Source organism: Mercenaria mercenaria, chromosome 8 (assembly GCF_021730395.1).
Source record: "Mercenaria mercenaria strain notata chromosome 8, MADL_Memer_1, whole genome shotgun sequence".
NCBI lineage: Eukaryota > Metazoa > Mollusca > Bivalvia > Venerida > Veneridae > Mercenaria > Mercenaria mercenaria.
Genome location: NC_069368.1, coordinates 11,965,848 through 11,978,906, shown reverse-complemented (window position 1 = coordinate 11,978,906; position 13,059 = coordinate 11,965,848). Strand labels below are relative to the sequence as shown.

At 36.5% G+C, this 13,059-nt stretch overlaps 1 protein-coding gene across 4 annotated transcripts in view; it reads right to left on the bottom strand.

Moving 5' to 3' along the window:
• Window positions 1-13,059, bottom strand: part of LOC123565502 (dentin sialophosphoprotein-like) — a 64,798-nt gene that overhangs the window by 44,285 nt on the left and 7,454 nt on the right. For all 4 annotated transcript variants that reach the window (XM_053549378.1, XM_053549380.1, XM_053549381.1 and 1 more), the window contains exons 2-6: window positions 10,585-11,291; window positions 7,749-7,967; window positions 6,941-7,075; window positions 2,420-2,733; window positions 527-627 (exon numbers count right to left, since the gene is read on the bottom strand). In XM_053549378.1, the coding sequence (XP_053405353.1) occupies window positions 527-627; window positions 2,420-2,733; window positions 6,941-7,075; window positions 7,749-7,967; window positions 10,585-11,284 (1,469 nt within the window). In that variant the 5' untranslated portion in view covers window positions 11,285-11,291. The remainder of the gene's footprint in view (window positions 1-526; window positions 628-2,419; window positions 2,734-6,940; window positions 7,076-7,748; window positions 7,968-10,584; window positions 11,292-13,059) is intronic.

The window sequence follows — 13,059 nt, the reverse complement described above, 5'->3', positions numbered from 1 at the left end:
ACTATATACATATAGGGAAAAGTGACTACGCCCCCCCACTGGTGGCCATGTTTTTTGTCAAATCGGTATAATTTGAAATATCTTGGTAGTGGGTGACATAAGGACCATTTGTGTGAAATAATTTCAAAACTGGACCATTGGTTTAGGAGATGTCGTTTGAAGATTTTTCTATTTTTAGCAGCTCCAATGTGCAACCAAGCGGAACTGTTTGAATAGTTTTGGTAGAGGACCATCCAAGGAACATCCATGCCAAGTTTCATCTAAATCCATTCAGTGGTTTTGGAGGAGATGTCTTTTAAACACAATTGTTGATGACGGACGCACACACGACGGATGGACGGATGCACACACGACAGACACAGTGTGATCACAACAGCTCACAATGAGCATTGCTCAGGTGAGCTAAAAACAACAAGTGTATAAATATATATATATATTTAACTTGTTCAAACTTATCCTTAATCAAACTAATTCCAGTTAAGGCTTTTAGGAGATCACAGACACTGTAACTACAGGCAAAACTCACCTTGGAGGAGCAATGTCTTGGACAGTAGCCATAGCAGGCCGTTCTCCCGCAGCAGGTACAAACCGTTCTGCCACAATGGGTGATTCTACCAGCTGTGACCTCTGTAATACAAAATTCAAATACTGAAGACCAGAGGTCAAAGTTATAAACTAATTTAAAGAGACCAGTCTAAAAAATCATTTATCTGATTGGCTGTTTCTAAGCACACTTTTGAAACTGACCAATCACAAAGTTGCATTTCGAGACTGGTCTCCAACTGCAGTAAACAGGCTTTGCCAGGTTTCACACTTCAACCTTTATGAGAATAATCATGGTGGGAAGTTCTCAGTTTCAATCTAGAAACACATTAACCTTAACCCTTACCCTGCTAGATTTCTATAATGAACTTCTCCATCTTTCAATTTGGAGAGTACCATTAACTGTTAAAACGGGTGCTTACCAAAAAGATACAGACTGAAAGGCAAACAGTGCAGACCATGATCAGCCTGCACTTGTCACAAAGATAGAATCACTTTCCACCATTACGCTAAGGGTTAATTATCTCAAAACCTTGCTATGCTACAGTTTTCTAAGCTCAAACTAGTTTTCCTTTCGAACTGTAATATTTTTCAATGTTTGGAATTTAATGCTTTATGTTTACTATTGATGGGAATGTTTCTAAATCATTTTGTGGTGTAAGTGCAAATCAATACAATTAAAACCTTTCTCCGTAACACCATACTAATGTAAACAAGTTTTAATTGTTGCAACTGTCACTATGTTATTGATCTAAAATAGTTGTTCACACTGGGGAATTATATTTATCTGCCAATGGAAGGATTATTGACTCCTTGCTATTCTACCTCCTCGGTCAACACGAGCTGTCCGTAAGACAGCATGCTTGACTTTTCTCAGTGCTTGACTCTGAATTAGAGCTTTGCCAGTAAAACCTTTATAAATTTTTAACAAAAAAAATCTAAGTTTAAAAGGGGCATAACTCTGTCAAAATTCAAACCTGAGTTATGGGGATTTTTTCTCCTGATGTAGACTTTGATAGTAAATAACTATTTTAAGTTTCCAGTCAAAAGCTTTGATAGTAACAGAGATATCTGACTTCATCAAAAACTTTAAACAACAGTGACGCCACGGTGAGTGCAACAGATCTACTTTTTCTTCGAAAGGTCAAGCTAAAAAGGAAAATATTTAACAAATTTTATAATGTGCAAGGCTGATCATAACAACTTGTGAAAGTTTTCAACATGTTAGGAAGCATTAAAGTAACCTAAACTTTGTTATGAGGTAGTTATAATAACATATGATTTTCTTATGTATGTTTTTTGTTTTGTTTTTGTTTTGGTCATAGTCATATGGCACCGTTTCAGCTCTTCATGGTGAAGGAAGATCCCAGGTGCACCCCCAACACCCCCCAGCATTATTTCATCAAAGGGGCGTCTGGGTAGGACTGTCAACCTCCTATAAGCTGGACAGCTTTCTCACATGAAGAATTTAATGCCTCAAGTCAGGCTCAAACCCACATTAGTGGAGGGCAAGTGATCTGAAGTTAGCGACCTTAATCACTCAGCCAGAGCGGACCATGATTTTTTAATGTAATTCATTACAGTTGAAATACATGTAATCAAAAATGTGTCAATTACATGTGATTACCTGAACAAATGTAATTAATTACAGCTGATTACAATTATCCTTGGTCTGACAAGATGAAGGTTATTTTGTCTAAAACAAATACATTGGTTAAACATTGTCCAGAGGAATTTGTACTTCAGGGCTTATTACAGGTAATCCTAATGTTTCTAATCCTTGTTCTTTGTGGTGCTTGTGATAAAATGTGTGAAACATTTAAAAAATACATTCAAATGAACATTTACTGTTTTAATAAAGAATCTATAAACATACTGGTGTAGTGCTAAGCTTATTGTGCTCTTCAACTGGACCATGTGTTGACATCAATACTCTCCTCTCCATTCTGTTTGACATAGGAGTCCCCGTATACATCATTTGAGCTTGACCCCTATAAGGGGCCTCTGTTAAATCGGTCCTTTTCAAAGCAAGCAGCATTTTGTTCTTAATCCTTTCACTGGCTGCCTTGTAACTATCGCCGACACACTGCAAAGCCCTTATGAAAAAGTCAACAGCTTCCTTGACATTATCCTGGTTGTAGTTAACAGCCCCCAGACCTTCTAGTGCCTGCCATTTCATGTGCTGGTCATCTGGAAACAAAAGAAAGATGCCAAGTCTGTAAAACAGTTATTTTCCTATTCAATGAAAGTAGAAGGCTGAAAGCTTACATATATATGTACTGAATACATATACAGTCAAACCTGTCTATAAAGACCACCCTTGGGTGAGCCAAAATGTGGTCTTTATTGGGAGGTAGTCTTTATTCACAGGTTAAAATACACTGTAAATGTTAAAAAGGGAAACAAAACATGTGATCTTTAGAGCCAGGTGGTCTCTGTTTAGAGGTGGTCTTTAACACAGGTTTGACTGTATGTGAACCTGTGCTAAAGCCCACCTGTGGCAGTAAGAACCAGTTAAAACTTTATTAAAACTCTAAAACTGATGAAAAATATGTGTACGGATATAGCGTTTATATTCAAACTAAAGTATGTTTAATACACACTTAGAAGGAGAAATAATTCAATTTCAGTTCAGTCTTAAATATAATGTTTTAGATATATTTATTGAATATACAAGAATACTGCTTTAAGAACATAGGAGTTCACTCAAGCAAAATAATAGGAAGACATGCAAGATATCCTAATTAGTTACCATCAAGAATGATGTCAAGATTGTAGGACACATGCCCCCTGAAAGGGCTTCATAGAAAAAAATATAAAGTCAAATCATGGGTGGACTAAAAATAATTTGACGTTTAATTCCCAATAATATGACTGTGTAAGTCCGCTTCCTGTCAATGATGCCAAAGTTCCATTTGGACTAAGTGGAAACTGTAGGAATAGAGTAGACATGGTACATATGTCGTTGTTTGATGTATTTCTTTGTTTGTTGGTGCATGTGCATGTGTGCATACATGAATGCGTGCATGTGTGTGTTTTCGGGTTTAGCATTTTTCAACAATTATTCAGCCATATAAACTACCGTGTCTACTTGTAGCAGTCGGCACAATGTCCAAAGTTATGGTGATGCCTCACTGGAATATCATGCCCTAGACATGTGAAATGATACCCCACCCACTCATATTACTATGTATAATAAGTTTCATTTGAACTGGATGGAAACTGTAATAGGAGCTGAATATACAATGTACAGGTGTATCAGTAGTTGTAATATGGTTGAATAAAACAAGGGATATAACTCAAAAAATAATGACTGGTCGAGGAAGTCCACACAATATGTGCATGTCCACTTCTTGCTAATGCTTTATAACAAGTTTCATTTGAATTGGATGAAAACTGTAGGAGGAGATGAGTACACAAGAAAGTGGATGGAATGACAGATGGACAGACAGTTCAAACACTATATGCCACCCAAGACTTCAACCCCAGGACAGAAGAAGAGAGTAAACTGTTATAAAGTGTTTAAAATAATGAAGAAAATCAACATTCTTCTTGCTTTCTTACAAACATCTAACACTTATTTTAATTCACTTTACCATTTTTAATGACATACATACATCCTATGCTTATGTCGCTCTGACTTCATCTCAGTGTTGTTATATTTTCTGGTTCTTCGGGATCATTGATTTCAACTCATTTAGATTTGAAAATTGAATACTGCTTAAGCCGGTGCTAGGGGGCCTTGGCAGTGTTGCATTTTCCATTACTGCTCATGAACAGACTCAATCAAACCGAGTCTGCAATTTTCATTGTTTGCCTTGTTCTCGTTCCTTCTGAGGGATCTACTTTCCAGATTTTATTAACTTAATGGAAATGAACATGTCTAAAAACCTTATCTGTGGGCAGGTAGCTTTAAAGTTTTAATGTACCATTCGCCTGAAATAATGACATACATTATTCTCTGTAAATTATGACAAATTTTAATAGACTGAGACATATCATCAAATCTGCATTAACTATTCATGAGAGCAGCTTCCTGGATTGACGTAAAATATTTCAGATCTATAGAATATTGATTTTTGTATTGTCAGAGTGCCATTCAGAGTAATTGCTTACATATTGATACATGTAAGAAACATGCATGAAAGGTAAATAACTGTATCTAATTTAGATCCATCCAACAGAATGACAGTGGGGGCTCAGTATTGACAGTTTTGAGAAAAGAATATTTAACAAGAGCTGTCACAGGAGACAGCGCACTCGACTATTTCGATGCTGGATAGTGAAACTGGGCACATCTGAGGAAGCTGGAGCTGTCACTGGAATGACTCCAATGGTGGATGAAGATATTGGACAATAGCTTGAGTCTGTATCAAAAGTATTAAGTAATAAGAGAGATAAAGATAAAGTGTATCAAAACACTAAAAAAATAAAATATAATTCTAAGCAAAAAGGGGGCATAATTCATAAAATATTGGTGCAAGAGTTATGCACCTTGTGTCATATGATGTGGGTGACGATGTGGAAGTGTCATATGATGTGGGTGACGATGTGGAACAAGTACTTCAAGTTTGAATCAAATCCATTTAGTAATAACTGAGATATAGTGAAAATGCATCAAAATTAACCTTGAATTCTACGTAAAAGGGGCATAATTCATGAAAAATTGGTGCCAGAGCTATGCACCTTGTGTCATATGATGTGGATGATAAGGTGAGTTATGCAACTTGTGTCATATGATGTAAAAGGGGCATAATTCATGAAAAATTGGTGCCAGAGCTATGCACCTTGTGTCATATGATGTGGATGATAAGGTGAGTTATGCAACTTGTGTCATATGATGTGGATGATAAGGTAGAACAACTATTTTAAGTCTGAAACAAATCCATTTTGTAATTACTGAGATAGAATGAAAGTGCATCAAAACTTTAACCTGAAATTCTAAGTAAAACAGGGGATAATTCATGAAATATTGGTGCAAGAGTTATGCACCTTGTGTCATATGATGTGGGTGATGATGTGGAACAACTACTTCAAGTATGAATCAAATCCATTTAGTACTAAGTGAGATATAGTGAAAATGCATCAAAATTAACCTTAAATTCTAAGTAAAAGGGGCATAATTCATGAAAAATTGGTGCAAGAGTTATGCACATTGTGTCATATGATGTGAGTGATAAGGTGAAACAACTATTTAAATTTTGAATCAAATCCATTTAGTAATAACTGAGATAGACTGAAAGTGCATCAAAATTTTAACCTGAAATTCTAAGTAAAAAGGGGGGATAATTCATTAAATATTTGTACCAGAGTTAAGGACCTTGTGTCATATGATGTGGGAGATGATGTGGAACAACTACTTTCAGTTTGAATCAAATCCATTTAGTAATAACTGAGATAGACTGAAAGAGCATCAAAACTTTAACCTGAAATTCTAAGTAAAATATGGGGATAATTCATGAAATATTGGTGTGAGAATTATGGCCCTTGTGTCATATGATGAGGGTGGTCATGAGGAATAACTATTTTAAGTTTGAAACAAATCCATCAAGTAATTACAGAGATAAAGAGAAAGTGCATCAAAACTTTAACCAAAGTGTGGACGCGAAAGGACGCCGATGCTGACACCGGGTCGAGTAGGACAGCTCTCCATACTTCATATAGTCAAGCTAAAAAATTTATGAACTGTTGATGAAACATATGGAAAGTTTTTTTGCATACTTTCTGTATTGTAAGTAGAAAATTACAGTTTCATCTACATCTAATAACACAATATCTGGTCAGTCCATACATGCATCTGTTGATGCTTGCGAGACTGGAATGTCATTTCCTTACCTGTCTCTACTGATGTTGCAAGACATACTGGAATGTCATTTCCTTACCTGTGTCTATTGATGTTGCAAGACATACTGGAATGTCATTTCCTTACCTGTGTCTATTGATGCTTGCAAGACCAGAATGTCATTTCCTTACCTGTGTCTATTGATGCTTGCAAGATTGGAATGTCATTTCCTTACCCATGTCTATTGATGCTTGCAAGACATACTGGAATGTCATTTCCTTACCTGTGTCTATTGATGCTTGCAAGACCAGAATGTCATTTCCTTACCTGTGTCTACTGATGCTTGCAAGGCATACTGGAATGCCAAGTCCTTACCTGTGTCTATTGATGCCTGCAAGACATACTGGAATGTAATTTCCTTACCTGTGTCTATTGATGCTTGCAAGACATACTGGAATGTCATTTCCTTACCTGTGTCTATTGATGCTTGCAAGACATACTGGAATGTCATTTCCTTACCTGTGTCTATTGATGCCTGCAAGACATACTGGAATGTAATTTCCTTACCTGTGTCTATTGATGCTTGCAAGACATACTGGAATGTCATTTCCTTACCTGTGTCTATTGATGCTTGCAAAGCATGATGGAATGCTATTTCTGCCTGTTTCATTTCTCGATCCCCAAGCTGACTCAGCGCAAAGGCAAGATTAGTAAAACATTGACCTTGTCCATTTCTGTAGTTAATTGATGCTGAAAATAAACATTAATTGAACAGCATTAATACTGAAAATATTTCAGTTTTCAGCTCATCTGAATCAAATGTTTTCAAATGGTGGCACTTGATCTGTTTTATCTTTTTGTATACTTAACACAATTATTACCATTCATGATTCATTGTGTCATATATTCAAGGTCAAACAGACAAGGTCAGGTGAGTAACCTCGGGCCACTTTGGCCCTCTCGTTTTTGTTATCATTCAATCTAATCTTGCATTAATAAATACCATTTATGCCAGATGATGACAATATTTGTAATAGATAAGTTCTGTCCATGACTGTAAAAAAAACATCAAGCAAAAACCTATAGGCTCTAATTTTCTTCAATTAGATTAACTTACCTGTATAAACATCCATTGGTTGATTAAAAAAGTAAACTGACAAGTTTATCTGTTATCCTGCTCTGTAGCAGGTAATGCTCAAGAATGCTTAACCTTTAGCCTGCTGGCGGCATGTGATTCTGCCTTTGCGACCAGTGCAGACCAAGATCAGCCTGCACATCCGTGCCGGCTGATAATGGTCTGCAGTGTTTGCCATTCAGTCACTAAATTTCAGTAAACACCCCTTCGAATAATAAATGGTACTGCCCAAACTGAATGATAGGCCTGTCCATTTTAGAAATTTAGCAGTGTAAATGTTAAACTTACCATATTTAGCAGCAGCATCTTCGTGAAATTTGATGGCCCTCTGGTAGTCTCCTTGAAAATTATAGGCAGCACCAAGATTTTGTAAGACAACAGCCTCAAGCTGTGGGTTACTTCCATGACTGCTCTGCACCTGCTCAACAGCTTTCTCAAAACAGGAAGTTGCCTTGTAGTATTCCTGTAACTGTGTGAACACAAGTCCAAGGTCATTCCAAATCTTCCCTGAAAAGAAAAAAACATTCAGCTGTTCTTTCTGACTGAATTATAAATTAGAAATATTGTCTGTTGCAAACACTTCAAATAACATACAAAGTAAGTGCTGAAAAACAGGCATATAAAATCCAGAAAATAAAAAATTACTTAGTGCAACAGCCATATGAATTGACAGGTGCAAATTTATTCCAGTATTAAGGACTATTCTGAAATTAAGGTAGGTCTGCATGTTTGCTTAACCAGGAAGTGACAGTGTAACGTAATTCATCTAGAAAATCCAGAAAAATAGCCACTACACAGGTAACATAATTGTTGCCATGCATTTAAAGAAGTACTAATCCTGTAGGACAACAAATGTAAGTTTTGACCAAAAAGTGAATACTACTAATCCAACTAAAATGGAGCCTTGCACAAGCAGGGTAGCTAAAAGACCTTAAATGGAAGTTGACTTGTTCACAACTCTAAAATCAGTCCTGTTCACATTATGATCACCAGCTAGATGCTCAAAAGAACAAGATTCTGGTATGTATCATATTCAACAGACTTCAAAACAAATACTGTCTGTAAAAAAACGGTTTTCTTCAAGTGAATTGCAGGGCAAGTAAATATTGTGGGTTGGACAAGCGAAAATTCTAGGCTACTCGTCCTGCAAGAAGATTTGCTTTCAAAAAAAGATCTTGAGCGATGGATAAGTAGTCCTGACAAACTTTGTTTGATTTGTTTGTTTTGTTTGTTTTGGGTTTAACGCCGTTTTTCAACAGTATTTCAGTCATGTAACGGCGGGCAGTTAACCTAACCAGTGTTCCTGGATTCTGTACCAGTACAGACCTGTTCTCCGCAAGTAACTGCCAACTTCCCCACATGAATCAGAGGTGGAGGACTAATGATTTCAGACACAATGTTGTTTATCAAATAGTCACAGAGAACATACGCCCAGCCCGAGGATCAAACTTCGATCAGTAGACCGACGCTCTACCTACTGAGCTAAGCGGGCGGGTAACTTTGTTTGAAAATTACCATTTAAGGGATGTAATTCTTTAATAAAAATATCTGATTGGCAATGATATGCACATCTCTTCTTGGAAGTGAAGCTTTCTGTGAAATTTCTTTGAATTCCAGTAAATAGTTTCTGAGAAACAGACTGGACAGGAATGCTGGAACAGACTCTATGTAGACTGAACGTCTAAAAATCAAAGGGCCATAACCCAGAAAATAAGAACGTCAGAAGGAGAGCAAATTTGATAACCTGGTTGTTCAGATAACATTCATCAACAAGGAAAGAGAAAATGACAGAAAACAGTGAAAGCAGAAGAGAAATTACACAATTTTCAAAAAAATTATCTTGTGTTGGTGTGACTGTGACGGGGTGTAATGTTGGATTGGAAGTGTACAAAGAAACAATATGGAGAAACACAAGCAACTGAAAAAGAAAGAAACATGAAAAGAAAGTACAATTGTTTTTAATTAACTGCAGAGGCAAGAGATGGGAGCATATCAGGGGATGGAGAAAACAAGGAGTGTTTATGGAGGATACTAAAATCGATATGGAATAAAATGAAAGTGGGAATGGGGAGGGTTTATTGTGCAATAAACTTTATCCAACACTTTCACAAAATGTGATCACAATGACTTTGACCTTTGGAGTACCCAACCCAACCCAGAACTAAAATGATGTCTACATCTTATTAAAACCAGTTCTTATCTGAGGTTTGATGATTATATGGAAATTAGTGAAGAAGAAATAGAGAAAGTGAGAAGTTTGTCATAAAACTTTAACCAATGTTATATATCTGACCCCAGTGACCTTGAACTTTGGGGTGCCTGACCCTTAACTGAAAGATATCTGCCCCTTGCTGAGATCATTCCTTACATGAGGTCTGATAGGAGCATTAGTTAAGAAGAAATAGTGAAATTGAGAAGTCTGCCATAAAACTTCAACCTGAAAGCAACACTGACACCAGGGTGAGTATAATAGCCTCTTGTCCAGCTAAAAGGCATTCCACCATAAAACCTGTAGTGGAGTTTCATTAAAATCCCACCAATAGTAGAAGGGAAGAAATCTGAACAAATTTTATTCAAAAATTGTCATTAAAGGTCCATAATTCTATATTACAAAATCTGACCAGTGTAACAGCCAAGTTTTTCCCCCCCTGGGGAAAAAACTGACTAGTCAATTCTTTTCCCTGAGGAAAAAACTTACTAGTCAGTTTCTTCCCACTAGTCAGTTTTTTTTGTTGGAATTAGTTTTTCTGATAGTGGAAGAAACTCACTGGGGGAAAAACTGTGTAATGCCAACTGTGTAAAACGAAATGCCAATGCCAATGGTTTCTGAGAAATATCCCAGACAAGAATGCTAGGATGTACAGATGTATGAACATACACAATGACAGATAGAGCAGCAACATTTTCTGACAGCATAAAAAAGAAATGATATGAACTCAGTTTCCACTACATACCATTAAACAGACAAGAAGGTCAAAATTATCATTTGAGTCTTCCTACAGTGAACACTATATATCTAAAATGAACACAAACTTTTACAGACCTTTCTTCTTTTACACTGAACGTATGATAATTGCCCTTTACTAAAAATGTTAAATTAATGGATTTCTAACTACAAACCTACCTGCTACAATACAATCTTGACCTTGTGCTTTGCAATCTTCTATCACTTCTTTACACTTCATAGCTTGAGCAGCAGCCTTCTCTTTTTCACCTGCAATTCGTAAATGTGTGGCGCATTCACAAAGCTTTTCTGCTTGACTTAACTGATCTGTGCCAATATAAACTTCTGCCATTATCTGGCACATCTCTGCCTTGTGTAAATTATCTTTCCAATTGTGATATATTTGAAAACATTTTTCCAAACATTGAATCTGCAGGTCTGTTTTGTCTCTTTCAAATTTCATGTATTGTTCATGTGCCTTTCTAAAATATTTAAGAGCTTCTTCATCATGTTTTATCTTCTCATTTTTAGAATTGTTGTCAACTTTTTCCTCTTCATTCATCTTCTCATGGCCAAGTCCCATATTAAAATATAAATCACCATTTGAACTTTCATCTTTCTGACCAGTTGGAGGGTGTGCTTTATGTAAATACTCTAATCCCTCCTTGGGATTTCCGATTGCAATATATGCAGCACCAAGATTAAAAGCACATGTTCTCTCAGTTTTATCATCATTCACCTCCCTTGCCAATTTGTAAGCTTTATCATAGCATTCAACAGCTTTTTGAAGGTCGTCACCTTGGTGATATTTTGAGCCGTTACCTGAAAGTTGACCTATTTCAAAAAGCCTCAGTTGAACCTGTTCTTGCTCCATCTTCATGATTTCACTGTAACAAGAAATTATATAAATTGTGCACGTGTCAGCTGTGGTAAATAGCTAGACCATTAAGAGAAACATTCTGTTGAAAATTTTGAAAGTTAAGCCAGCACTTTTACTGGGACTTGCATCAGGTTAAGGAACTAGGTAGGCCTACATATCCATAGAGTACAGGTACATGAGGTGACCCTAATTTTTGTCACTGTATGATTTACCTACTTAACTTACTCAAGCTAAGTAGCACATGAGGCCATATACTACCATTACGCACAATACACATGTGCATAAAATTTTTATGTCAAAGTACTACCCTAAAAAGCAGCCAGACTGCACAAAATGAAGTCAATTTTCAAAAACTGTCCCCCCACCTGCAGGAGGGGATCACAGGAGGGGATCACCAAGCTAATGGTTTCAATCCATCACCGCATACATTAAAATGACAATTTTTCCTAGGTCAGGGGCCATAACTCCTACACGACTGAATGAATCCGGACGCGAAACCCCAGGTGCACAACTGCACATGCTGACCAACATTCTTGTAAACTTTGGTGACTCTAGGTCAAATACTTTTGGAGCTACATGCGACACAACATTAAAACAAGAGCTGTCCGTAAGACAGCCAAGCTCGACTATTCGAAATATTGTCCCAGAAGCAGGAAAATATTACCTAAAAAGGTTAAATATCAAAAGAGTTTTAAGTTCAAAAGGGAGAATAATTTGACCAAAATGAATATCAGTTATGGGACTTGCTGCTATCAACTAGTTTTATAACCCCGAAGGCACATGTGAAGTTTCAATTCAATATCTCTATTAGTTTTGGAGATAGAAACTTGCATGTAAAATTTTAACCAGAATTTTCAAAGTCCAAAAGGGGGCATAATTTGCCCAAAATACATGCCAGAGTTATGGGACTTGATCCAGTGAGGTTAGTAATTGATCTAGAAAAAGAAAAAATAAGTTTCAAATCTATATGCCTTTTAGTAATAGCTGTATGTACTTGCACGCAAAACTTTAACCAGAATTTGCTAAGTCCAAAAGGGGGCATAATTTGGCCAAAATGAAGGTCAGAGTTATGGGACTTGCTGCTATCAACTAGTTTTATAACCCCGAAGACACATGTGAAGTTTCGAATCAATATCTGCATTAGTTTTGGAGATAATAACTTGCATGTAAAACTTTAACCAAAATTTTCAGAGTCTAAAAGGGGGCATAATTTGCTCAAAAAGCATGTCAGAGTTAAGGGACTTGACCCAGTTAGGTTGGTAATTGATCTAGAAAAAGAAAAAATAAGTTTCAAATCTATATGCCTTTTAGAAATAGCTGTATGTACTTGAACGCCAAACTTTAACCAGAATTTTCTAAGTCCAAAAGGGGGCATAATTTGGCCAAAATGAAAGTCAGAGTTATGGGACTTGCTGCTATCAACTAGTTTTATAACCCCGAAGACACATGTGAAGTTTCAAATCAATATCTGCATTAGTTTTGGAGATAGTAACTTGCATGTAAAACTTTAACCAAAATTTTCTAAGTCTAAAAGGGGACATAATTTGCTCAAAATACATGTCAGAGTTATGGGTCTTAACCCAGTGAGGTTGGTAATTGATCTAGAAAAAGAAAGAATAAGTTTCAAATCTATATGTCTTTTAGAAATAGCTGTATGTACTTGCACGCAAAACTTTAACCAGAATTTTCTAAGTCCAAAAGGGGGCATAATTTGGCCAAAATGAAAGTCAGAGTTATGGGACTTGCTGCTATCAACTAGTTTTATAACCCCAAAA